General features: G+C 42.8%; 11 protein-coding genes across 11 annotated transcripts; 8 read left to right on the top strand and 3 right to left on the bottom strand.

Moving 5' to 3' along the window:
• Nucleotides 1–130: 130 nt before the first annotated feature.
• On the bottom strand, nucleotides 131–1,900 carry AOL_s00176g23 (uncharacterized protein; the record flags this gene model as incomplete). The annotated part of the gene is made up of 1 exon (XM_011128159.1): nucleotides 131–1,900. One exon carries the CDS (start codon nucleotides 1,898–1,900, stop codon nucleotides 131–133), a length of 1,770 nt encoding a protein of 589 aa, XP_011126461.1.
• A 937-nt stretch (nucleotides 1,901–2,837) lies between these two features.
• On the top strand, nucleotides 2,838–4,025 carry AOL_s00176g22 (uncharacterized protein; the record flags this gene model as incomplete). The annotated part of the gene is made up of 4 exons (XM_011128158.1): nucleotides 2,838–3,159; nucleotides 3,245–3,556; nucleotides 3,629–3,741; nucleotides 3,822–4,025. The coding sequence occupies 4 exons, from the start codon at nucleotides 2,838–2,840 to the stop codon at nucleotides 4,023–4,025; spliced, it is 951 nt and encodes a 316-aa protein (XP_011126460.1).
• A 643-nt stretch (nucleotides 4,026–4,668) lies between these two features.
• On the top strand, nucleotides 4,669–5,774 carry AOL_s00176g21 (uncharacterized protein; the record flags this gene model as incomplete). Its single annotated transcript, XM_011128157.1, has 4 exons — nucleotides 4,669–4,987; nucleotides 5,055–5,357; nucleotides 5,413–5,489; nucleotides 5,583–5,774. The coding sequence occupies 4 exons, from the start codon at nucleotides 4,669–4,671 to the stop codon at nucleotides 5,772–5,774; spliced, it is 891 nt and encodes a 296-aa protein (XP_011126459.1).
• Nucleotides 5,775–6,311: 537 nt separating this feature from the next.
• AOL_s00176g20 (uncharacterized protein) lies at nucleotides 6,312–7,228 on the top strand (the record flags this gene model as incomplete). The annotated part of the gene is made up of 3 exons (XM_011128156.1): nucleotides 6,312–6,648; nucleotides 6,716–6,973; nucleotides 7,059–7,228. The coding sequence occupies 3 exons, from the start codon at nucleotides 6,312–6,314 to the stop codon at nucleotides 7,226–7,228; spliced, it is 765 nt and encodes a 254-aa protein (XP_011126458.1).
• A 1,080-nt stretch (nucleotides 7,229–8,308) lies between these two features.
• AOL_s00176g19 (uncharacterized protein) lies at nucleotides 8,309–9,325 on the top strand (the record flags this gene model as incomplete). Its single annotated transcript, XM_011128155.1, has 4 exons — nucleotides 8,309–8,624; nucleotides 8,678–8,920; nucleotides 9,039–9,151; nucleotides 9,212–9,325. The coding sequence occupies 4 exons, from the start codon at nucleotides 8,309–8,311 to the stop codon at nucleotides 9,323–9,325; spliced, it is 786 nt and encodes a 261-aa protein (XP_011126457.1).
• Nucleotides 9,326–10,280: 955 nt separating this feature from the next.
• Nucleotides 10,281–11,407, top strand: AOL_s00176g18 (uncharacterized protein; the record flags this gene model as incomplete). The annotated part of the gene is made up of 4 exons (XM_011128154.1): nucleotides 10,281–10,608; nucleotides 10,700–11,005; nucleotides 11,086–11,198; nucleotides 11,270–11,407. The coding sequence occupies 4 exons, from the start codon at nucleotides 10,281–10,283 to the stop codon at nucleotides 11,405–11,407; spliced, it is 885 nt and encodes a 294-aa protein (XP_011126456.1).
• A 778-nt stretch (nucleotides 11,408–12,185) lies between these two features.
• Nucleotides 12,186–15,179, bottom strand: AOL_s00176g17 (uncharacterized protein; the record flags this gene model as incomplete). The annotated part of the gene is made up of 8 exons (XM_011128153.1): nucleotides 12,186–13,148; nucleotides 13,208–13,242; nucleotides 13,313–13,508; nucleotides 13,577–13,647; nucleotides 13,708–13,783; nucleotides 13,849–13,920; nucleotides 13,975–14,422; nucleotides 14,488–15,179. The coding sequence occupies 8 exons, from the start codon at nucleotides 15,177–15,179 to the stop codon at nucleotides 12,186–12,188; spliced, it is 2,553 nt and encodes an 850-aa protein (XP_011126455.1).
• A 595-nt stretch (nucleotides 15,180–15,774) lies between these two features.
• AOL_s00176g16 (uncharacterized protein) lies at nucleotides 15,775–16,272 on the bottom strand (the record flags this gene model as incomplete). Its single annotated transcript, XM_011128152.1, has 3 exons — nucleotides 15,775–15,830; nucleotides 15,907–16,005; nucleotides 16,134–16,272. 3 exons carry the CDS (start codon nucleotides 16,270–16,272, stop codon nucleotides 15,775–15,777), a joined length of 294 nt encoding a protein of 97 aa, XP_011126454.1.
• A 1,785-nt stretch (nucleotides 16,273–18,057) lies between these two features.
• On the top strand, nucleotides 18,058–19,446 carry AOL_s00176g15 (uncharacterized protein; the record flags this gene model as incomplete). Its single annotated transcript, XM_011128151.1, has 1 exon — nucleotides 18,058–19,446. One exon carries the CDS (start codon nucleotides 18,058–18,060, stop codon nucleotides 19,444–19,446), a length of 1,389 nt encoding a protein of 462 aa, XP_011126453.1.
• Nucleotides 19,447–21,954: 2,508 nt separating this feature from the next.
• AOL_s00176g14 (uncharacterized protein) lies at nucleotides 21,955–23,497 on the top strand (the record flags this gene model as incomplete). The annotated part of the gene is made up of 5 exons (XM_011128150.1): nucleotides 21,955–22,136; nucleotides 22,204–22,363; nucleotides 22,445–22,732; nucleotides 22,876–23,367; nucleotides 23,432–23,497. 5 exons carry the CDS (start codon nucleotides 21,955–21,957, stop codon nucleotides 23,495–23,497), a joined length of 1,188 nt encoding a protein of 395 aa, XP_011126452.1.
• Nucleotides 23,498–24,204: 707 nt separating this feature from the next.
• AOL_s00176g13 (uncharacterized protein) lies at nucleotides 24,205–25,719 on the top strand (the record flags this gene model as incomplete). Its single annotated transcript, XM_011128149.1, has 1 exon — nucleotides 24,205–25,719. One exon carries the CDS (start codon nucleotides 24,205–24,207, stop codon nucleotides 25,717–25,719), a length of 1,515 nt encoding a protein of 504 aa, XP_011126451.1.
• Nucleotides 25,720–26,047: the final 328 nt, after the last annotated feature.

Here is a 26,047-nt window from a genome sequence, read left to right as displayed (position 1 = left end):
TCTTTATTGAATTGGAGTCCAAACATGAGCGGCCACTATTTAAAAACCGTCGAGTGAATGAATAATAAAATTAAAAATTCGCTTCCTATTTAAAGTAGCATCAATAATCTCACAATGGAAGAAGTTTCTACTATGAACTCGACGCCCTCGAAATATCCTGTACAACAACATCTTCCTCAATATCATTCAGCTCCGGATAACTCGCTACCGGGCCATCCGTATAAATTTCATTCACACTTTGAGTCCCCTGCTGTTCCCCTTTAAACGTAAACTCTGAGGTATCCTTCTTACGATTCAATATATTCAAAATACCTAACGAATAATCTTGAATTTGATTCGGAATTTGTATCACCTCGTCAGGTTCCTGATCACCAACATCCTCCGATCTTCTCGAATTCTCTTCATCACGGAATGTAAATTCGTTACCGGGTACCTGTGCGAAGTAGGGTGATTCTAGGTTTTCTTCTGTAAAATCACCGTCTGTTCCATCGGGTACCGGGGAGAATGTGTGTTTGAAGCTTTGCTCGGCACCATTGGGTGTTTCTATTGTCTTGCCTTGGTTAAATCTAGACAACCGTTGGCCGTTCGATTGATCACCTAAGTATGATGCAGAAGCTGAAGGGGAACCTAAAGAAAACGGACTAAACTCGTTTTCTCGCATGAACTCCATATCTGCGGCGCATTCTGGAAGAACTGGAGATCGTAATGACTTCCCAGACCGGAGTTTACATGACTGTCGAGCCCAGTTATATACTTTTTTCAAAGCTGATCCGATCTTTTGAAGGATGTTTTTACCTTTATTTGGTTCTGGTAAAGATACTGAATCGCGGGGTTGTGGTGAATCGTCTTGTTCTGTAGGACTTCCTATATCTTCTGCGACGAAATTTCCGCTTGGGCTTAATCGTGATAATGCATCGTAGGCTCCTGAGTTTGGACTGAACAGACTTGATTGTAACTCCAACATGGCTTCGTTAAATGCTGTTCGTGATTTAAAAAACCCGGCTGCTTCGAGAGCGTCGAGTTCCTCTAGTTCCTCGAGGTTGAGACGAATGTGTCTTCCTTCATTATCTTGAACTAAAGCACCAGTTCGTGGATTGTACTCCGCAATAAACCCATCAGGCCCATCTTGATGTATTGTAGCCGTTCCATCGGGTCTAGTATCGACAACTGGACCGTCAGGAATAACCGCCTTCCTAGATCCATCAGGATATAAGAATATTTCCGTCCCATCAGACTGCTGGGTTTGATAACTCGGTTTCCTCTGCGGTAATACACCATTAACATCCTGTAACCCCTGCGACAGCCTTAAAGATCGTTCATCCTCATCCCCAGCTTCCCAAACCACACCACCAGTATCAACCCCCCACCCTTCATCGAACAACATAGCCACATCTCCAGACTTCATCTTCAACCTCCTAACAACCCCAATTTCCGGAGAAACTCCCCGTTGTGGAATATTCCTCCAAGCTCTAGGTTCCGGATATCCTGTTCTCCCTAGTGTCCAACTACCTTTTAACTCTCCCAAACGGATTATAGTCCAATACGGCGAAGCAGCTTGTATACTTCGTGTGTTGGGTTTGAACCATGATATATACATTGGATTTGATTCTTTACATTCTTCTAGATTGTTGTAGAATGCTATGATTCCTGCGGGATCTCCGTCATTTGGTTGGTTGCTTTGGACGCGGATTAAGTCTAGTCCTGATTCTGGGGATAGAGTTGTGGTGATTTCATGACAGGTTTCGTCGGTTGGGGGGTAAACTGCTGGGGGTTGGAGGAGTTCGAAATTTTTGGAGGGGGAGGAGCCGGTACCGAATTCGATTCTGAAAGAGTAGACGGGGGAGATTGTGAGGAGAAGGAGAGGGAGAAGGAGATTATGCCAAAGCGGGCTTGGGGGCATGGCTGGAATGAGGATGGTATTTGGTGAGGTGGGATATGGGGTTCATCACGAGTTCTAAGCGTGGATAGACGGTCGAAGTCCGTGGTTGCGCACGCATGGCTAGATTTAGAATTTACACTGTAACCAATCGAAATTATTCTCAATTTGCTCACTTAGTTGATTACGGAAACAATTTTATGATACGAAGAAGCAAGAGGTGGGATATAACTCCAACTAGCTCAGGGTTAAACCTTCATGGATGGGACATATCGATATCTAGTTAGTTTATATTATGGATTTAGAGCTGGAGAGCGTGAATCTAACTCTTGAGGCTGTAGATAGTGCTATGTAGATCGGGATGCAGCCTTTTATTGGAGTTTAACTTTTGATGTCCATCTAGCGTTTTACTCTCTGAAGAATAAAAGATAGATTTTACTTATAAATTCTGACTTTTTTAGATAAATTCTCTACGACAGTCGTGATAATTATACCTGGTGTTCAAAAAGCAGGGTATCGACTTCGAATTCCTTTATACAGCTTATAACACACAAAGCTAGAACTGCAAGCTGAACTAGAAAAAAACTTGACATGTAGAAGCGTAAACTTCATTTATACATATGCACATATGCATAGTAGGTTATGCTAGGAAAACGACTGCAAGCAAGCAATCGAGTGCGCAAATAGATCTCCTTGAGAAAAATATAGACCGGCTACAACACAGATTCGACTGTGGTATTTTGCGCAAGTTGTCGCTCATAATCCATCCGATATTCTACAAAGACAAGAAGTTTAAGACAATTGAGCTATATCTGGAGCATAGGTTTTATTCACATACATATCTCCTACCACCCGCCTTCTACTCTTAGACTTCCATCAGCCCTACCAACTACCCAACCATCTATCAACCAACATCACTAGATCCTTATCAAGGTCAAGTCCGCGGCAGACGACCTTCAAAATGCCAACCTTAAAAAATGTCACCTGCAACATCCACATAGACGGCAAGCGAGCCGAGAACTTCTCCCCATTTGTCGAAGGCCATATCTATAGATCCTTCATTGTTGCAGAGGACAGGAAACCGTATACGTTCCACATCCAGTTTGGAAATACGGGGGGTCTGTCTCATTGCATTTGGATCAAAGTCGATGGTCAGATCATAAATGGCCTTACGTGCGGGGATGACGAGGTTGAATTGGCGGGGTCGAAGTATGGGCTTACTTTGTCTTATGGGAAAAAGATGTGGGAGTATCGTCATCTGGAGTTTAGGAATTTAGATGAAAGTATGTTTTTCATTTTTACATAAATATTATCTGCTCTACATTTGGTAAAACCAAATTCTAACTTCAACTTGTTTGATATTTATAGTCGGCGACCCAAACGACCCAGAAGACCGACCCCACCGTCTCAAAAACGTCGGAAGAATCTGCATTATAATCCGACGACAGCACGGACATCTCAAAGTCATTAACGCAGACCCAGAGGGCAGTCCGGAGAACTTTGACATGTTCGTCCCATTAAAGTCCATCCCGGAAAGCGAAAGAAAGAAAAGGAATATTACCCACGGAACGGAGGTCAGCCAAGAAGTTGCAGACTTTTATGATGCAACGAGGATCTGTGTGCCAAATCAGTTGGAAGAGCATAATCATGTTATTTTTGTTTTTGAGTATGCTTCTAGAGGTAAGATATAAATATTTCGAGTATTATTATATATATGTGAATATTCAGCTAACGTGGCTGCAATGGCATTAGCGATGCTAAGGAAAATGGGAGTTCTACCACCGGACCAAATGTGCATCGACGATGATCTTGTGGGGATGACCATGGACAATCTCCAACAAGAGGTTATGAGCCTTAGGAACAAAGTAAGTCCTCCAAAAAATGCAGCCACAGAATAAAACGCTTCCTGTACCGAGTCGGAAATAGCTGACACAATTATAATTAGAACAATTGCGATCAGCAGAAGAAATCGAATGGCTGGCGTTGGCCCTGGAAAAAGGCCAAGCAACCAAAGGCTGAAGAGGCTCCAGCTTCGGAAAAGACCAAGTGGGATAGTTTAGACCAAAAATCATCCTTCACAACCGAGAGGCTTGTTGAGCTGCCAGAGGAAAAGAAACCTTCTAAGATTAGGAAGGCTTTTTGCTTCTAAGTCGTTTATTGGAGTTGCATAGCGAGGCAACTTCACGAACGGCCACTACTGTTAATGTTTAAGTACCTATATGCCTATGTACTTAAACAATTATGTTGGAACCTTATTTCTAAAAGTCCTTCACTACTTTATATAATATTATTGATAGCTAGTAGTTATTATGTTATCATTTCTTTATTATTAGCACAATAGACTAAATGGGGGCTGCTATATAATAGATAGACCCAGCGAGGGGTATTAGTTAACAGAGGTAGCTAAATAACACATATATCCAGAATTCGGATGCTTCACTCCCCAAAGCATTTCCCACGCCTTAGGATTAGATACCCACTGAATTTGGTAGCCCTAGAGACTCCTAGAATAGTCTTTGAGCGACGAGGTTCGAGGTGCAGGCCCGAGATCCCTCAGTAAAGGAGTCCATAGTGCTTTTTCTAGGCTGAAATTACATATTGATAATGCATTTATACTGTGTACTGTTTAACTCGGGCGCACAGTCATCTTCTTGACCACTCTTCTAGAAGAACCCTTCAACTCTAGTAAACTACATCTCGAGACTAAGTCGAGGTCTTAGACAGCTAGCTGGCCAAACCTCCCGAATATCCGCCTCACGAAAAGCTACAACAGCCTATCGCAAGTCTCTAAGATGCCAGAACACAAAGGCATCTCATGCGAGCTCCACGTCGAGGGTCAAAAGGCTACTGAATATCAGGTCACACAAGCAGGATATATAAGCACCTCACATATCATATCCCAAGAAGACAAAATTTTCAGCTTCCACCTCAATATTGTCTCGGCTACGCTAGGTAGTGTCGGTCGTCTCGATCTTGAACTCTGGGCAGACGGTCAGAAGTTGGACGCCTTCACGTTTATAGAAACGGACTATTTCGTCGACGACCCACAGGTTCAGGATAGCACTGGTGCTGTTAAAGTTGTCAAGCTTCGGTTCGCGAAGCTAAAAACAGGTATCTTATACCCCAGGCGAAGCGGTCCATCTTCTTTAAAATAAGCTAACGGGCAGAAACTATACAGTTGACGAGAAAAAATCCGATCAAGAAACCCGTCAGGATATCCTACAGAAGCTGGGTACCCTCGAAATCAAGCTCTGGCGTGCACATCAAGATGCCACACAAACATGCTGTCTTTTGTACGAACAAGAGCCATCAAAGAATCCTATTCACGAGAAATCGATCAAGGGAGAGAGCATTACACATTGCACGGAGTTTGCGAATGCCAAACATATTCAGAATCCATCCTGGTGGGGTTATTGGACACGAAAGATTGATCCCTACGAAACGCCTTGGGTTACGTTTGTCTTTCGACATGCTTCTAAATGTTCGTAGTCGCAACCTACTTTTGCTTTTGCCATTACTGACCATTTTTTTATTAGCACTTCTCGAATCTGCTGGAATTATTCCCAAAGATTCTACAAAAAAGCATCAGAAAGTGGAGTTAGAAAGTGAATTGGTACGTTCGACATTTTTTCCATAGGATGTTATAACTTTAACAATTTTTGAAACTCCCATGCACGTGTTATGAGCTAACGATTTTGTAACCTAGCCTGAGATTAAAACAAAAAATAAACCGGAAAAAGAACTTGACCTTCCAATGACAAAAATATCGAAAACTCCTCCGGGGAAGAAACGAAGATTGGAATATGAGAGCACTTCAAACGAGGAACGAGAATATGAGAACTGGGCAAACAAAAGATCAAGATATAATATCAAAAAGCACTGGCCAAGCGATAGTTAGTCATAAGATGTTTTTCATGTGATTTCAAATTCAGGAACTTTGTGGTAAGATTATGTTGTGGCTGTTCTAGAAACGACTTTGGCGATGGAAGAATCGATTGATATCGATAGATACCGATCTTGGCTCAAATTCAATTGATCGGAATTAGATTGTACACTACGTGTATACAAAAAAGTGCTAAATTTGGCGACATGAGATATTTGAGCATGTTAAACAATGGATTTTCAGGACGCTCACGTGATAATCAATGGGAATAGGAACATTATTAAATTAATATTATAATTGTTAGGTATATATAAGTACCGAAAGCTGCCAGGCAGCTAACGTAGAGAAGAACTTCTTTCATAATTCAATCCCTAAACCAACGTCTTCGACATCACTTATTATATTGGTACGTGTCTGAACTGCCAACTACTTTAATTTCCAAGACGGCCGGCCAAAACCTTGGAATTGTCATCATCGAGTTCAAAATTAGTTCCGTGCTAATGTTTTAATCTTAGTTAAAACGTACAGATCGCATTATATATCTAGTACACCATGCCTATCTACAAAGGTGTTGACACCTCCCTCGTTATCGACGGGGCGAAAGCCCAGGAGTACAACAAGAGTATCAATTACTTTACATCCACCGTAACAACATACATCGTTGCTGAAGAAGGTAGCACATATACCATTGATTTCGGCATCTCCAAACGTGAGATGGGTGCCGAACGCCATCACATCCACATTATTGTTGATGGTAAAACCGTATTGAAGCAAACGTCGTTATTGGATGAATACAATGTGGACTCGGTGTTCTTTCAAGACCCGAAGAAGTCGGATTGTGTTAGGAGGGCGAAGTTGATTTTTGCGGGCCCCGCGGGGTGGAAGATTGGTAATATATCTCTTTGATCGAAGAAAATTTTCATATATGTGGAAGGCTAATGATAAAAACAATGTAGATGGGAAATCAGATCAAAAGGCTACGCCTCAAAAGCTGGGAACCATCGAAGTCCGATTAACACGAGTAGAGCTAGAAACGAGCGAGCATATATTTAGCGGATGTCCATTTATCCCTAACTATACGGAGAACAACGGCTCATATCAGACAGAATATGATCTTGGAGAAACTTTACTTGATCTGCCTCAATGTGTCAAAACGATATCTATCGATACTAGGCGTCCTTGGGTTACTTTTAAGTTTAAATATGGGTCGAAAGGTAAGATATCTTGGTTATATATCTCTTCCTTTGATTAGCGAATAAGGCTATGAAGAGTAATGCTAATATATATACTATGAAATAGAACTTATTAAAGCAAAAAATCCTTTCAGGGGGCTGGTTCCATGTAGCCAGGGTTCTCCAGGTTCAGGAAACCCTTCGGATCAAGCTACTGAATCTCAGATTAACGCAAAACTCCCTGAGTACGAGCTACCTCCGGAATATGAGGAAATGATCGCGGAAGAAGATAGATAGGTGTTTTCGTGCTATCAATAGCCACCGATGTAGATTTTATGACACTTGAAGCTTTATTTGTTATGTATTAAAGAAAAGAGCGTGCATATATGCATATATATATTGTCAGAAAACGAGGGTCGAATTTGGACCCTACTAAGCCTAAATTATTCCCACTGACGCGGGAAGGCCCGAGGTGATACATAACCCTTTGGAAATCCAGTGAATTTACACAACTTCAGGCTGAGATTTAAAAATATGGGCAAACGGTAGAATGTCTTTTTTGATTACCTACTAGGTAGCTAGTCTCGTATTGCAGACGCGGTCCACACTTTAGATAGCTATATCTAGTCTCATACCCAGGCTATAGCCCTAATTGACACTTTTGAGCTAGTTTGCTCTATAAAATGTACTGTTACATCACTAACTACCCTCGGTGGCTACGTAGATATGCTTTCTCTACGTTTATTTATAGTTAATCGTAAATTCTCCTAAGGCAGGATATGTGGGTTGCATATATGTCTCAGAGTCAAATGCCAGCGTGCTAGAGTACCGTCGTATAGTGTTGTTATATGTTGTCGTATCCTCTGGGCGAGGTGTGGACCGCGTCTATCCTCTGGGTAGATAGGTACCTAATAGCCTCGTTCCCAGGTGAAAGTTAGACCCAGTAGGTAACATGATGACGTGAGAATCATGCACCGGTCTAATTCATTAATATGCTTAAGGAATCAGAATCTGTAAATGTCTTATAGTAGTGCAGAAACTCCTAAAGCTAGCTGGAAGCTCAAAGAATACGGTATGTCTGCCTAATATATGGGAGAACATGTGTAGCGGTTTGGTAGGGATAGATAATAGGTGCCAAAGGCTAGCTGTAACAACCCTCTCTATACAGACTCTAATAAGAAGAGGCCACTCGAAATCACGTGAATCTCTTCAGCTTGCAAGATCCCATCTACTTGTCACAAAACTATACCCACCTCATCTACAACAACCTGAGACCCGCTCACTCTACTCCTTGAGCCCCTTGTTTTTCGAATCCCGGCTCCTACCTCAGCTACCCCGCCCTCGGTCACCTAGTTCTCAAACGACTAAAATCTCACAATGCCGACGAATAAAGACTTCACCTGTGATTTGTACATCGACGGATCAAAGGCGACAGAACATAATATTGCCACTGACAATGACACGTGCACGGCTTGGATAGTTGCTGAAGAAGGCAAAACCTACCGCCTGAAGATTGACGCATCTGGTACAAAAGCTTCTCAGTACAAGGTGCATTTTCGCGCCGATGGAGTATCTCTACGCCAGCTTTATCTTACCCGTTCTGATGCCATGTGGATTAGCACTATCGAGGTCGAAAGAACCGCTGATGGTAGTACCGTGACATGTCCACTGTTGTTCCAAAATTTGAATGTTGGTAAGTCAAAACGACCCCAAGAATCTAGGAGACACTGACTAAAACGCCTTTAGAGGAAAATGATTCAAAGAAAATTGAAGCTCGAGAGGAAGTCATCGGGAATATCGGAAAATTAGAGTTATCAATCTGGAGAGTGACAATATCTGACATAAAATCAGGTTTTCAAGAATATGAATACAAGTTAGAAGCGGCGAAAGTCATTAAGGAGAAACTCCTCAAGGGGCAAGCCGTGTCTCATTGTACCAACTTCGGCGAAAGAACTACGGAGCCGCCCAAGAAGCATCTTTATTGCGGCTGTACACATATCGACCCTAAGAATAAGCCATTCGCGACATTCATCTTTAAATACACATCGAAAGGCAAGATCACGATCGCAGACTAAACATATACCAACTAGTACTAACGACCCAAAAGCGCTTCTGCAGGCACAAGGGTACATCCCAAGAACTCCATCACCAGAGTTGATTGATGAAGATCTGTCAGATTTGACCCAGGAAGAACTCAGGCGGGAGGTCATGCGTTTGAGGGTTTGTGTTTTTCTAGTCGTATCAATTCGGACCTGATGTTAACACGAAAATTTGCTATAGGAACAAAACGCCGATATAAAGCGCGAGGTCAAGCAAGAGCACGACTCACAGACCCCCGGAAAGGCCAAAAATAATGAGTCGACATATATCGACTTAACCGGAGATGATGATTGAAAGCAAACCAATAAATTTGAAAATTAGTGGGTTCTCATTTCTTTAAAATATTTGAGGCCCGTTGCCAGAACGGTAACAATATCCTATCAGAGAGCTACTTTAATTCTTCCATTGAACCTTACAGCGCTCTTCTCTTCTTCTTTTTCTTAGCATGTTGCCACTGGCTTGTTTTTAAATCTCCTGTATTCCCATCAGTGCCGCTTCCCATAATCCGCAAATTTGGGTTCGATGGCCTCCTACTCAGGCTAGGAAATATGTATCATTCGAAAAATATAGCTGTTGACGATCCCGAATAAGACAAACTATTCACCTGCCATCTTAATATTCCCCGCACCAAAAATATTAGCATTCACTTACACCTCAGAGAGATGAAAGACACATATACCCTCGTATGAGGGGCGTGTGCATCAAGTCAGCTTCGCGAGAGCCTTATGGGCCATTGTGGCTCCATTACCGATCGGTACCGTCGAGAAATTGTCAAATTGCAAAAATAGGTTCCATTCTCAAAGTCGCTAGATCGACATGATGAGGCTAATACGCGATAGTAAAGGGAAAAGGGTTACCTACAAACCTCCGAAAAGTAATATCTCTAGCTAGTCTTATATCCCTCAGTTTCCGCATAAACTTTAACGTTCGGAAGTGCCCCCGTTCACGAGATCTAGAACATTTCGGCCGTCAACACTATAGAAACCACCGTCCCCATCTGATCCTTCCTCACCGATTGATTCTCCTCACTCCTAATCAGGCCCGTACCTTTCTCAATCTTAATGTTAAGAAATTCTTACTTCCATCCAACTGACTCTCACCCCCATCACTTCTCATCGGACTCAATTTCATTCTCGGACGGCTTTAACAACACTTTAATTTTGGAGAGATTTATACAAGAACAGCCAACGGATTTGGCTTGTTTCAACCTTTTAACTTTCAAAACCTCAATCTGGATCGGATTTGTACAATGCCCACCCACAATGGAATCAAATGCAGCATTTCAGTCGAGGGCTCTCCATTGCCTGAATACCTCCCTTCAACTCAAGATACAACCTGCACGGTATCTTTAGCCGCTAGTGAAGGTCAGAGATACAATATAGAGTTGGAAGGCTCTAAAACTGGATCACAGTGGCACGAAATCAAGATTTGGTTCGACGGACGGCAGTTTTGGCGGGATGTAGTCCGGGGAAGCGATGAAAAAGACTTGAAGCGTACAATCGACCATGTAATAGACAAAATACAAGACAATGGTAGTTATTCAACGACCTATTTTGAATTCGGAAAGATCAATGTTGGTAAGTGCTTACTTCAGTCGACTCGTACATACCTAAGGGATATTAGGAAAGTGAGAAAATTTTAACGACAAGGTCACACTCACCCTTTTAGTCGACATCGATGCTCATTCAATTCAGCCTACAAATGACCAAATCAATAACATTGGGTCTATCAAGGTCACAATCTGGCGTTGTCACGCTCCTTATACTTCGCAAGAGTTTTATGGCACCTTTGAAGCCAAAGATATCCCACCCATCAATGAGAAAAAAATCAAAGGCAGACCTTTGTCTCATTGTACTCAATTCAACCCCCAGAATAGGGTTCACCATGATAACAAGGCAATATACCGGTTCGCAAACTTGATTGATCCGGTCGATCGACCTTACGCTACCTTCATCTTCAATTACATGTCTCAAGGTAGGATACTGAGAATTTATCCATCAGCGGCTGCAATTTTAGTTTCTCAGGCGTGGATTTATAGCTAACAAAAGTTAAAGGCCTTCTCGAAGCACAGGGGATAGCCCCAAGGCCGGCCCGCCTAGCATCCCACGGAAATCAGGCCCACCACATGGATGAGTCTCAGAAAGACCAAGAAATCATCTTTCTAAGAGTAATTATGATCGTCCAAAGTCCTCACTGCATAGAATTTACAATACACTAACTATAGTATTTGATAATCAGGAACAATTGAAAGACAGTAAACGAAAGATTAAAGATGAGGACGAGGATACCGGACAACCCAGTACTCAAAACCAAACTCCGCGAAAAAAGGCGAGAAAGAAACGATTTGTTTTTGTCGATCTAACCAAGGAAGATTGATTTCGTGTTCCCACCGAATTGCATCTCATGATCTTCGTGTTTCCGGTTGAAAATGAAACTAAAACCTCACCCATTCTATAGAATCCCCGCTGATCAAGCGAATAATTTTTACGTTACCCTTGAAAACACATAATTACTACCTATTGACTCTTTAACATGTACAGTTACCTACCATTGACTTTGTCACAACTTTACCTTTTCACTACTGCCTCAATTTTCATACCAGAATCATGAAAAAAGAATAATTTTATAAAACGAAATTAGAATAATTAATAAATAGAATAAATTATAAAATTTATTAGCAAAATTAGTGACTATTTTAGCTTTTAATTCACATACGTTTGACTTCCTAGGTTAGAATTCTGACCTAAAAAATTATCGCATGAGTAGCAGGCTTGAATTATTTAATGTATATTAAAACAAATCTATTATAAAAACAAAATAAAATTATATTTTATAAAATGGACCCTTAAGAAGAAGAAACCCAATTTTTTTCAGAGAAATTCAAAGCGTTTTGGTGACGTTATTCACAAAGTTTTTGTGACAAAATCAATGGTAAGTAACTGTACATACGGAATAATCAAAATCAATTTTCTTTCTCAGGGAAGGTCTATTTAAAAGGCTATCACAATTCAATGAACGAAACAAGTAAACTAGTATACAAAGAACATGTAAAACAGTGAGCTCTCAATACCAGGCCTAGAGGCCTAGATTTGGTATCTGTGAGATATAGGTTTCAGTAGAAACCCGTGAAGTCCCACGCTCCGTATTCTAGCTACTAATGATGTGAAACTTCCGCAGTAATCAGCAAAACCATTTTAGTAACCTTTTCTAAAACCTTCTCCGCGTTATCTAGTTTGATATTCCAAACGGCAAACGGGGTGGGGGTCATGAACACATCCTGTCTTGCATAAGACCCATCCTGCCTGACCAGATTTGGGTTGGAGTCATTGGGATCTTTCCTCGACGGGACATAATAAAACCTGAGAGGAGTAGAATCCGATACGAATTTCAATGGGTTATATGGGTATGAGAGTCCTTTGTCTTCGAATGAGCCACTAATAGTGATAGTAGTTCGCACTTCTTCGGCTTTAGCACCGATTAGATAGCATCGAAGACGTTGGACTCGAACGCGGCTTGCGGAGGAGAAGTAGGTACTGTTCGTAGGGATGGAAAATGTTAGACCGGAGAGGGATTTCAGGTCGTTTCTCCAGTTGTTTCCAAAGACGCTGTTGATATCATTTGAACTGAGTGAGAAGGTTTGGAACTGGCTCCGGAAGCTAGATTGGGCGTTTGTGGCGTCAGATTGAAGGTCTGCGACAGCGGAGCTGTAGTAGGATGCTGGTGACATGACTGGAACAACGGCTGGTGGGCTGGAAGATAATGTATAATATTGGTATGCGGAGACGTAATCGTGAAACTCGACAGCAACCCAGCTTCTGACGGCGATCAGACGGTCAAACATGGCCCGCTTGAAGGTATGGTAAACAAGGGGATCTTCCAGACGGCTAACGGCTCCCTGAAGAACTTTGTTTTGGGACTGTGCGGTTTGTAGATTGACGGAAGCTTCCATATAATCGTCAAAGACTTGGATATATGCTGCTTGCGCCGCTACAACGGCTTTTCCATTGTTAGAGAGAGAGTAAAGAGCGGCATAGTAGTCTGAGGCTCCGTCGATTCGTTTTTGAGCTTCTGGCATTTTGGACCAAGCAAGTTCGTTGAGCACACGCCAGTTATCCCACTAAACGGTGTTAGCCTGATACACTTAACAGTTAGAAGTAAAGGGATAATTCGACTCACAGAAGCACTCAAATTTATCATGTCCACTCGATCAACTAAAGAGATTTGAGAGCAATGTTAGATTATAGCCATATTTTAATTTTCGCACAAGAACTAGGAACTTACGGGGATCAGGGATGTCATAGGTCTTGACCTCGAAGCCATCTGGCTTCAAAGAGGGAACGGTAGTTCCTAATAACGTATTCAAAGTCGTCATGGTGTATGCCATGGTAGTCAAAGTTCTTCCGATATTGTCAACCATGTATCTTATAGATTCAACAGCACCCCTGACAGTGTCTGTTGTCGTTTCCGCACTTTTTATCTGAGGATCTTCTTAGCAAAGAATTTTCGTATAACAAATTTGTCGATTGTGCACATGGCTAAACTTACAACTTTCAATGCGGTAGAAATATCTTTAAAGGGTAAGGATCCACCAACTGCACTTGCAGGGAGAGCAGCAGCTATAATAATCATTCAATTAGGCATGTTTTTGCCTGTAAACTTTGAAATTTTAGACTTACCGCCGATTGCGCCGGCACCAATTGTAAGAACAATGGTTCCAACAGCCATCATGATATTAAGGATGAGTTTTCCAGTCTATGTCTCAAAACAAAAGGTTTAAGTATTATACAAGAAGATCATGGAAGATAATGGATCCTTACCTGAGCAGTTGCATATTCCGCGATTCCAGATTGATACGTCTTAAGCCGAAGCGGTAGCTGGTTGTATGTCATCTATAGAGAAAAGGTTTAGCTACCGATAATTTAGTGAGCTAGGGGGCTTCTTACCTTATAGTTATAGATAGCATCATTCATGGCCTGAACTGCAAACTCCAATCTTGTCTTTGCCTGCGCCTCCAAAAACTTATATTTCTCAACCGCAATCTTGGAGTTCGTAAATGCATCCATGGCTGTGCTAATAGCATTCTCTGCACTCATTTGCTGCTTAGCAAATTTGTTAAAGCTGTCTTCGAATGTTTGGGCAACAGCGAGATGATCATCGAGAACTTCTTTAATTTGGCTGATATCAAGATTTGGAACATATTGTTGAAGTGGGTCACTGATCATCTTCAGTTTAGAAAGACTTGTAACGGCCTGTTTGTAAATTGGGAGAGCGGCGGTGGAGCCCTGTGCAGTCTTAACTATGAAGTCATAAATCTTGATAGCAAGAGCAGGGTTTGTTGCTCTCCACGCCGTGGCGAGAACCTGTTGGAACTGGAGTAGACGAGGGAGGTCACTACAAATTTATACCTGTCAGAAAAATTTTCTATCATAAAATAATATATAAAATGGAAAACTCACTCTTCGATAAAGGTCTCAGCCGTGAGAGACAGATCTCCCATATAATCCATGGAATTCAAAGCGAATCCAGGAGCACTAACAGGTTCTGCAACAGGAGCTGCAGCCCCCGCCACAACTTCAACAACAACACCATACGAATTCTTCGGAATAGAGATCTTCATCTCATGTGTCCCTCCTTTTGCATCAACAAACTTTACTGAGAAATTCTCATCCAAACCTGGAGTCGCAAAGAATACTACAACCGATTGCGTATACTTAATGACCAAAGGCCCAGGCTTCGATGCAATAGCAGAAACCTCACGGGCAAAGAGATAAAGCGTCGTACGCTGCGGCATCTCAATAGCTTTATTCCCCTCGAATTGTAAAAGATCGGCATAGAGATATATCTCCGCAGAGTTTGTGCCAAGTCTAAGGCTGACTAATTCGATAGCATCTGCGAGGTCGAGATATGGCTTGCGTAAGAAGATTCTCTTAGAATCTTTGCTACGAAAGTTCTCGTAGAGGGTTTTGGCGTATTCATTGAGTTCGACATTGCTCAGGATGGTGTCATACCTCTCGACTAGAGCGGGGTCGTTCTCACGCCTGTGAAGAGTGGCTAACTCCTTGGGAGATGTAAGAGGGGCAGCGAAGACTGATGGGAAGACTGTTGCCGCGGCTGCGACAAGATATCCAAGCTTTGAAAACTTTACCATAGCTGGATGTACCAAGATTTTGCAAAGCCGTATTAAGATTAGTGTAAGTTTATTTGTAGACTTGTAAAAAGAATGACTGGTAAAGACAACTGGAGGAAAAGAGCGCGGTGTAAAGTAAAACAATTGGGAAACGAAGGAAACGAGAAAGTATCTTTCACAATCAATAGCTTCAATCCTCGACTTATTGCGATGGAACTATCGAGTGTGGAGACCCTGTCGAATTTATATCAGATGATAAGGTAATGTATCGCAGGAGGGTGCAACTCTTTCCAGAGAGCGCAAGAGATAAATTTATTGAAGGCGTAGCAAAGTTCCTAGAGGACTGTAGATTCCTTTTTTTTTCTTTTGTTATTAGCGAGTCCTTTCTTAGCACCTTCGCCCGAAATAACCTGCTAGGTGGCTTCCAGGTTGCGTTCGCTGGGGGCTGTGGGGAAGAAGGAAGATACTTCGGATGCTACCGATTGGTGAAAAATGAAGATTGTGATCAGATGAATAACAGAAATCTAGCCTTCATGTCAATATTAGTACAACCAGCACTCTTTTTGGTGGCTTTCTAATGCATAAATCGGACCCAGCGTCGGGAAATATCTCTCTTCTAAGATCCCCAATCTTGAATTTGCTTGGGATCAGCCGGACTTTGCAAATTCATCTCTATAAAATATTGGTAGACGAATCATGCTAAAGTCTATCACGATAGGAAACTCGAATTCGCCACAATAAAACGTACGGGGCAAGGAGCCAAGGGATTCTAGGCACCTGGCGTTTTCGATGACCCGCATTTTAATAGTATCCCTGACATATTCCAAGCAAAACGGCGAGCATCGCGCTAGACGTTGAGTAGAGTTTCAGTAAATTAAATATCTCAAAATTGAACGAACGACTCCAGGTACTGCCAATGCTACACCTATCGCACATATTCTAATTGGCCAAAATGTGAAGTTAAAAAATGCTTACGAATAATGGCAGATGCAGGTACCAAATTGAGTTTGGTGGAACCGACCCAGTTGAACCCGTCCCTTTTCTCATGCCTCACAAGGATCATTTCGAAGTTCGCTGCCTCAACCTTTGTTGCAGTTTGGATGAGGATGATCATTTCGAGATTCGGGCATCCAGGCGAGAACAAGTATCGCATAATCTTGGCATGCCAGGCGACAGTTCAAAACGGGGATCAGAACGACAGATGCAACAGATAAAATGGTTCGGGCATAAAGTCCAAGTCTGTCAAGAAAAATGGGGACCTATCGCCGCTTTCATTTTTTATTTTATTTTTCTCCTTTTGATTTTCCAAGCAACTTGTGAAGATCAAGTGTCTCAATCCCGACCTCACTGTCATATGTCATATATCATATCGATATAGCAGTAAGACTTTTGGTGTAACCAATGACAACACAAAACTTAAGCTATGTTTATCGTTTCGAGGCCACTCGAATATATTCTACTGCCCATTATGCGATATGATACAATTGCAATAGTATCGGCTCACGGACTACATGACTTACAATTATACTTTCCCTAAGAAGTTTGGTTACCAATTCTCAAGAAACCGAAAATCAAACTCAGCAGGGTTATGATTTCGATTAAGCATTGTCTACCATCTACGTATAATTTCCGACATCCCAACATCCCAACAACGTCTTCAATGGGATGACAAGAATACTACCATTCCACAACAAAAGACGCATTAGGCATCTATATCACGAGACGTATACGAATTTGACAAGGAAGGTAGCTATTAGAGTAATTTTCTGATGGCTAGAACGCCAATATTCATGCAAGTATGCTTAGCTTTCTTGCCCTTGATCAACTCTCCATCCATGGCGCCAATTTCGAAATTTCACGTTTCATGCTCTCGGGATGTCAAAGAGCTAAAAATGGCGTTAGCAGTTGATGTGCAAGGGTACATGCCGCTTTCTCGATAGATTCTTCACTGTCTCATCTTAACCAAAGCTTTGAGTGGGTCCCCATCGCGCCACTTAAGGCATGTTGCACAGACCACATGGTAATGGCTATACATGCGCAACGAAGATCTCGACCATTCTCCATTTCGTGTAGGTTATCGGGGTAGGGGAGATATACAACGTTACATAAAGGAATAAAATGAGTCTCGGCTGCGACAGTAATGCTAACCATCATGGGGAATCCTTGGAACTCGAAGAATCCTGAGCCCCGTTAGCTCTCTATATCACTAACAATAGCATAGAAACCCGTGTAGATCTACCTCGATCACGAATTTACGAAGGCAATATTTTGTATTTATCTATGAGTCGAAGTTGAAATGTAGCCTAGTTTGTTGTATTTCTGACGAGGGGCTTATCGTTTCAGATCTAGATAAGCTCCTACCCCTTGAGTAGCGAATTCCTTTCTAGGCCATAATCGTGAACTACGTTACCGAATGCTCAGAAATTGGCATTGTAGAAACCTTTTGCTCAAATAGACCCCGATTGATAATGCTTGGCAGGTCCGAATCTCACGAGAATCGTAATTTCTCCCGGTAATTGACAAACCTGGCTAGCTAGAAAACAAAGATCATGCCAAGACTTTATCCCAAGAGGCTGCGCCGTCAACGCCATATCGTTTGGCGATATGGAGTATAGGATAGCGATATCTTGAAGTTCATTGCCGGCTTCATGCCGTATGGGATATAAACTTCATTCGTTCGCCCCAGAATACTGGATTATTTTTCTCCATCATTGCATTCACGGTATCGATGTTAATCGATAGTGAGTTTGAGAGTTTGAGCTTAGTTCTACATTCCTTTCTTTTTACTAGCCATTCCCTAACCTAACTTTTTCACTCTTTTTTGGTCGTTTTCTATTACACTCGCTACCCACTGGCTCAGATCTAGCAAATCGAGATTAAAGAAATTTTCTTGTTCACTATGGCGATCTTCAGCAAGTTTGTGGCTGTCCTAGCCATTGCCTCCACCGCATATACAGCAGCGGTTCCAGACAGCAGGTTTACTGTCTGGCCCCGACAGGAAAATAACACCCTTGCTGCCGGGATTCTTGAAACTCCTCTCGTCTTTGGCGCAGCAAAACCAGATCTCGCCAATCCAGAAGCTTCTTTCTTGTTCAGCAACCCGGCATACTATTCCTTACAGCAATATGTCTACAACGGGATGCAGCTAGCTTCTTCCAATGAAATATTCGAGAACACCTACAATAAAGCCCAATTCGAACAAGCTGTTAGCAATAGCGGGGTCTATAGCCTCACTCAAACAACTTTTGTGGGTATCAACAAGCATTGCAATAACTTCTGGACAAATACGATTGGCCAGATGACCTTCTTTGCGGAAAATATCAGTCTCTTTGGTCGTAATGCCGGAAAGATATACAGAGAAATTTCCCATCTACTCGACGTAATGGCTGGTATCCCACGTAATCAACGTTCTAGCAATCCCGTTTGGCTTGATTCTTTGATTGACGTCTACAACTATGTCGAACGACTTCACGACCAAATGGGCATTGCTCAAAACCAATCCCTGGTTCTATTGGGAAATATAAACGCTTTCCGAGCTGAGACCATTACCGATATGGGCAACCTGAACCAAGTCGATAGGCTCTTGAATACCACCAACCAAAATGTTTATCAGAGAGTTCAAAATATGAATGCGGAAATCACGAGACTTAAGGGTGAGATTAACGCAGCAAACGAAGATTATGAGGCTGCAGCCAAAAACATCAGGGTCGGCAGAGCCGGTTACTCTTGGGTGTGGCCGATCGGTACCGCCGTCTATCTAGGTCTCAGCAAGAAGTGGAGGAAGGAAATGGAAGCCGCCACCAATCGCAAGAACCAGGCTATCATCGACCTCAGTAACTCCCAAGCAATGCTGCAGACTTTCATCCATGTGACCGATGACCTCCAACTTCTTCAGCTGCAGACAGACAGTGTTTTGGACTATATTGATTCTGCTGTCGGTCTTCTTGGAAACGCTTCCGATGCCTTTTCCCGCATGTCTGCCTCCATTACCGCTATTATGGTCGAACTCGAGTCTGAGGCGGATTCAACCAATCCAGAGACTATCGACGCTAAATGGTTTTCTGACTCCAGCTTTAGGATGTCTCTCAACGCTACTGCTGAGCATTGGGATGATATATACACGGAAGCTGCTGCTTTCAAGGGTACTGCTGCCATCAAAATCGTTTCTGAGAAAGAAGCCATTCGCTTGCATGAAGAAAACGCACAGGCTGTTCTGGACACCCTTACTGGTGGATCAAAGCTTCTTAGGCGTGCCATTATGGGCACTTGGCACCTTTCTCTTCTTTGATTAAATTTCAATAATTTTATAGGCCTCTAGAGCGAAAATTCCTAGTCCAAGATTTCTTTACTTTCCCAACCGATCATAGATATATATATAAGTAGCCACCTAATACTACCCTGGAGTTTAACATGCGGACTTAGGCTACATCATGTACACTATTTGGTTTAACTTACTGTTTAAGGTTATATTTTACGTTCGCTGCAAGCTTCCTTGTCATTGTATATTAGTTGTGCTATCAAAGCTAGATCAAAACATACATGGAATTATTTCCACAATATAGCTCAAAAACCGAGGACCGAGGCTGTGATATCATAATGAGTTATTAGATTCGAAGCCAGAAGCAAAAATTGCATGTGCTTTGTCAAAGAAGGGCTCTAGTTCACTAAATAGTGACTATGAACTCGTTGGGAAATCATGTTCGGTCGCGGGATAAACTAGCTTCCAGATATGTAGGCCTGGGCTTTCTTTTCGACGCCATGTCTCACTAATCAGGCAAGTTCTCGCCAACAGGTCGCGAGCTCGACACTTAAGACCACTATCGCTAGCTAAGGGCCAGGATCCGCTATCAAATCTATAGATCCGGAAGTCATATCACGCAAGGTGCTGAACCATACCCCACCCCAAGACTATATAAAATCGACCCCCTTTTTTTTTTTTTTGCATAAAATACGGAAATTAAGATAACTTTTCAACAAAATCTGGGAGTTCTGACTGCAACCCTGCTTATACATGTGGTAAGATATTAAGTCCAGACCTGATCGACTTTAAATGAGCTCACAGACAAGTCTTAGAGTCTTCCAATGTCGTAATATCGATACACACAAAAATTGGATAATAGCATTCAATCTCGCCTAACTTTAAAAATCTGAGTCGGATCAGGAACAATGTTTAAGTATAATAAGCTTAAGATCCGAGCCGCTGTTTGTCTGATTATGAAGCTGGAACCCGAGCTCCAAGTAGCTGCGTCAGGCGGATCGGCTAACCTGTCAGTTGGCGTGATTACGATAGGATTCAACTTTAAAAATTATCACTAGGCATAGTAATTAGCCTTGATCTCATGGAGAAGGTGGTACACACGATCCTTGGCAGCAGCGACGCATGCGGTTGCCTTCCTAGGATGAATCAGGCCTCCCTCCATGGATCCAACACAACCATCGAATAAAAAATAAAAAATCGGCAAATTCCATAAGGCGTCTGCGAAATCGACAGAAATCGCATGTAAATGGGAAGATTCTGATTGGTGGCGGTGACCAATTTTAGTGCTGTTTTGCGAGTGCCCCGATCCAGTCAATCTCATGAGACCGTCAATGCGAGACCGTTCCAACACAGGTGTCCCTGTTGTAACTTAATGCCAAGCGATACTGGCGTGGCGCCGGCTTGTGCATGCTGTCATGCAATGCGGACCTTACTCTCCGGTCCTGCATGTAGATCTTTATTCTGTCGACGAAAGAAAAAGGGTAAAAGATCTTTCCACCTGTATCTGAAGTGCTGTTGACATCAGGCCCTGCTCCAAAAAACCAGGTAATCTACCAGACCATTTCATGCTTTAGCTGCAGGCGTAAGTTCCAGCCCAATGCAGCTACTAGTGCTTCCACTCGAAGCCGAATTCGTGAATATGAACATTGGGTCAGGAGCTTTTCATTGTGCACCGAATCGTCTACGAAAGGAACGTAGACCCCTTGAGGAATCAAAAAAACGAATCTGCAGCTGCGCAGGAATCAAATGGACACAAGAAGGGCTTATTGCCTATTGGTGCCGTTTAAATTTAGCAAGCTGCGACAATTTGACGAGTCTAGGCCGCCTTCAACGGTTACAACCGCAGGACCCTTGAACCGGTAGCTCCCAGACCGCACGAAGCTTGGCAGTAGGGCTGATGGCGATTCTCAATGCTATAGTAAGCTGTTTTATTATACCCTGCTGCTGATTATTGAAGGGACTACGCCGTCTAGAGCTGCCATATCGGAAAAATTAAGGCATTGTTAAGGGAGAAACACTCCTGGAATGCGGATGTCCTATTGGCCGCTGCGTGATGGACGTTTTAAATGTCCGTAGAGAGCAAGGCGCACAAAACGATCGGACGCGGCGCCACCTATGTGACACATGGAAGCCAATGCTCATGACAGCCACAACCGCGTGCAGTTGAGTATTCCTGAAAAAAAATGTGTAAAGAATTTTAGACTATAGGAGCTTCTAAACAGGGCATCCGTAATCATATCCCTCAGTGTGATCAATCTGTTTTCGGGTCCGTCTAGAAATGGTATGTGAGATATTTTTACTGGATTAAGCCAAGTCGGCCTAATGGTTACCCTAACCCGAAAAATATATATCCATCGACATCGGCGCATTTCATGATAAAGTTTAGTTCATAATAAGCCTCAATGTAAGGTTACCAAGGAAATAGGGATCATCGCGCTACTTGATTTCTACATTGCGACCTCCCCAATCATCATTATTATCAGTACCTTGATTTTGTCAAATACCTCTGTATAGTTTGAGTTTCAACCGGTCGTATTAATGGATCAATCACAGGATTCCGAAATGAGGCTTGACGTCGGGGTCAGGGTTCTCTCTATGGGAGGGCTTATAAGCTCCGTGTTTGCCATGCCCGCTGGCAGGACCGGAGCCCGACAGTTTAGTGGTTCCTTGCTTGACGAAATTAGTCAATCGCCGAATTCATTCCTTGTCAATAATGCAAAGTATGTATGATTGGATTATTACAGGAAAACTTACGCTGACGTCATTCTGCCTTTGCATTTTAAATAGATTTATTCTCGATGAGACAAATTTTGGATCTCTCAACAGTTATGTCGCCATGGGCAAAAGTCTACCAGCAACTGAAAATGACTTCTATACCAAATATGACAAGGAAAAATTCTACAATTCGATGAGAGATGTTATCCTCAGGCATGGAGACTTCTACGCTGTATGTCATTAGAAAAATCTTCTAGACTTCTGTACGTACGTATGGTTCTTAGTAGCTAATGTATTTTAAAATAATCGTTAGATGTCATGCGACGCACATGTCTCGATGCGCAGAAACACTAAATTCTACCACCGGAATACCGTTCAAAAATTCGTGGAATATGGAACTCGAGTAACACAATATGCAGAAGTCGCCAGAATCATATACTCTATGCTCGCGAAAACCCTAGACGAGATGCATGGTTTGCCGAGGGGTTCCCCGGAACGCCGTGAAAAGCTTCAAATGCTAAAGCAACTCCTCGACGGAATAATCAGCGCCACATTAGCCATGTCTCAGAATTCTACGGGAATGCATAGTGGCCTTCTTTCGGTATGTCAACCCGGATTTAACAAACCTGGCCAACTCCTTAAACATTCAGATTTACGAATGTAAAAGGAGGGCTTTCTTTCCTTTGTTAATTGATCCATACTCCACGAGAAACTTCGCTAACATTAGATTCGCAACGTACATAGTTTCAAGCCGGGACGATCGACGACAATGAATTGGTCACCGCCGCTTCAAACTGCCTTTTCGCTGCACAAGCTGACATTGACGCCACTTTCAATCGAATGAAGTCTAATCTTGACGCAGCTGAGAAGAAAGTAAATGATTTACAAAGGAGGATGGATCGGGGTGATAAATCTGAGACTACCTATTGGGATCACTATAACGCCGTCATCGATTCAATGGCAAGGGCATCCGCCTGGGCTAACTGCTGGGACATGATTGACGATCTAAAGGCAATCAGTGCTCAATCTAGCCACATCCTCAGGTACATCAACAATGCTTTAGCCCAGCTAAGTGTTGCAATAGAAGGATTCGCCCGAATCTCGTCGGCATTTTCGAACATGCGAAGTCAGTTTGTGTCCACAACGGGAGATATCGATCAAAATGCCATCCCGAGGTTCTTTTCCGACATTTTATTTAGAGATACTCTAAATTCTACCGCGGCAGACTGGCTGGTAGTAAGTTTACACATCCTTTAGAACTCTATAAAAAAAACAGTAGTACTTACTCCTATCCCTTCAGGTCAAAGAGGCAGCAAACGACTTCACTGCAGAGACTGTTTCGCAACTACAATCCCTCGGCCTTTAAATTTCGCCATACAACCTGTGACAAGCGCCCAGCCTATCGGCCACAGTGTTCGGCTTGTCAGACATCCGACCTTAAAGCACTTCACATTCAAATCGAACCGCGAATATGCAACATTGGACCTGCACATAATTGCATATCGGAAGTTCCTTTCTCAGACACCGGTTATCCCTATTGTCTACACCCCGCTCTATGGAGCCCTATAGACTTTCATTTGTATCGAAACCAGATTGCTTCCCCAAGACATTCAACCCTTCTACTAAGTTACATAGACTGCATTTGTCCACGGCCTCTACAAACTTTATGCCTTTAGACTTGTACTAGTATCACTCTTAATATCCTACCAATTACACCCTTTCTGTCTTTCTCTACCTTAAAATCTACATTTTACATGTATATCCTAAATTTTTTGTAATTAGTATACTACTTTCTATCAAGATTTTCTATTCCCATAACAAATGATGAGCATATTTACGGTATTTTATCGCAACCACTCTTACTCTCAAGACGGCCCGACAAAAACATGTGAACATCACGCTCTAGTATGAGACAGTATCGTCAGCCCATGCGTACATTTTTGTGTTGTTAGTGGCACCAGCTGTGAAAGTCGATCAGTAGCCGCATGGAATCCTGGAACTCAAGAAATCAGATGTTGATTTCGCTATTAAAACATACTACTAAGTGTATTTGGTAGTTGAGAAATTTTCGGGATGGTTCTAATCCCATTTTTACTGATCTTTCTTACCTTCTCTCCCTTTCAGGTTTCAGCTCTTTTCGAAGTAGCGGTCCTCGAGCATTTTCTGAGACCCCCCATTAACTATGAAACCGCAGAAAATCCATACGCCTGTAACGACGTTCCGCCGACCGAGCACGGTGTGGTATCATACTTTCTAATTCGCAAAACCAATGTTCATCCTCGTGTCATTGCCCTCTATCGAAGTAGCGATCCTTTCACCACAGCCTGTACTGAGGCGAATCTTAAATCGATAGTATCGTTCTTCCCTGAGGCAAACACGCAACAAGTGGTCGTACCTCCTCCTGGTGGCTTCATCACGCATTGGAAAGCTTTAAGTACGATTAGCCCAGAATGGAACCTTTATACAGAGTATATGACGCAACCAGGGCAGAAGCTTATGCGGTCATCAATGCCGCCTTACGAGTGGTTGGACATCCACAGTGCCGTAAGTGTGCAAGATTATGAATATGACTGGGAGGACATTGCGAATAGGAGACGGGGGTATTGGGGAGCAAATGATTTGTATCCCCCGTCACCGCATAGCTCCGATGACGAGGACGACGACGACGAAAGTAGCGATTGGGAGGATAGTGGATACCAAACTTCGGACGCGAACGACTTTGAATTCGAGACCGAGAGCATAGAAAACTGCTCGGGTGATGCCGCCTGGGCGGGGCGCCGAGGCGGTGAAGATAAGAGGAACCTATATGATATGGTCATTGAATTTACCCCGCAACGATGGCCAATGGAAGAAGAGCCTCCGCCGAACCCGAACCCAGGTCAGAACCTGAATCCGAATCCTCAAGGTTCTCCCCAAAGGCTCAACCTCAACCCTCAAAGTTCTCCCCAGAGACTCAACCCGAACTCTCAAAACCCCCCCGCCAGGCCAAACCTGAACTCCCAAAACTCTCCCGTTAGGCCGAACCCTAACATTGAACGCCGCCCGGAAGGTGTCCTCGTTCGACAACGGCCCGCAGGAAACTATGTGCCGCTATACGAACCAGGACACTTTACTGCGGTAGAACAGGTATTAAGAGCCCAGGCTCGAAATCGGGCAATACAGAGGGCGGGTACTTACATCCCATTGGCTAGAGTTGATCAAGTTAGACCCCGTGGAGTTCTTCTTTCTCAAGGGTTTTTTATTGATCCTGAAAAGGAGGATGCAGAATTAGGTCGGGATAGAGATGCTCGTGAACTCGAAGAGGAAGTAGGTGATAGTTTTGGTCAAATACAAGAAATTGACATGAACAGAGGAGATTCAGAACTTAGTGGAAGGCTAAGATCAGTTCAGGAAAGCCCGATGACGGTATTTGAGGAGGAGGGGAATCCTGAGCGGGAGTATCCAGTACAAGCTGGGGTTCAGCCACCAGGGGGTATACCACAGATTAATAACAATCACCAGCCCCCGGTTCAAGATATTTCACCGTTCTTGGGTTACCAGCCTGGCGGCTATACTGGCGATGTAGACAAGTTTTTCGACTTCAGATAGTCAGTTCAGGTCCAACTATAGTGTCCAAATCTGAATTTGTAAGCCAAAATCCCCAACCACTCAGGCTGATCAAGGTCCTGAATGTACCAAGCAGACTAAAGATTTTTTGATACCTACTCTCTCAGCCTTGCAATAATTATGTCTGTAAGCATATATGCATATGTATGATCCAGTCTCTGCGGGCCGCACTCCAGTTTATGGTCGTACAGTTGAACCCAGTCAAAAAAAATTACATTTATATTATTAGTACTATTATTCAAAGAAAGAAATTAAATCCCCCTAAAAAGCTATTGGGAGTTTTAACAGATATGAGCATGGCCATGGTAGC

Source organism: Orbilia oligospora, assembly GCF_000225545.1.
Source record: "Orbilia oligospora ATCC 24927 unplaced genomic scaffold scaffold00176, whole genome shotgun sequence".
NCBI lineage: Eukaryota > Fungi > Ascomycota > Orbiliomycetes > Orbiliales > Orbiliaceae > Orbilia > Orbilia oligospora.
This window is presented reverse-complemented; position numbering and strand designations above follow the sequence as displayed.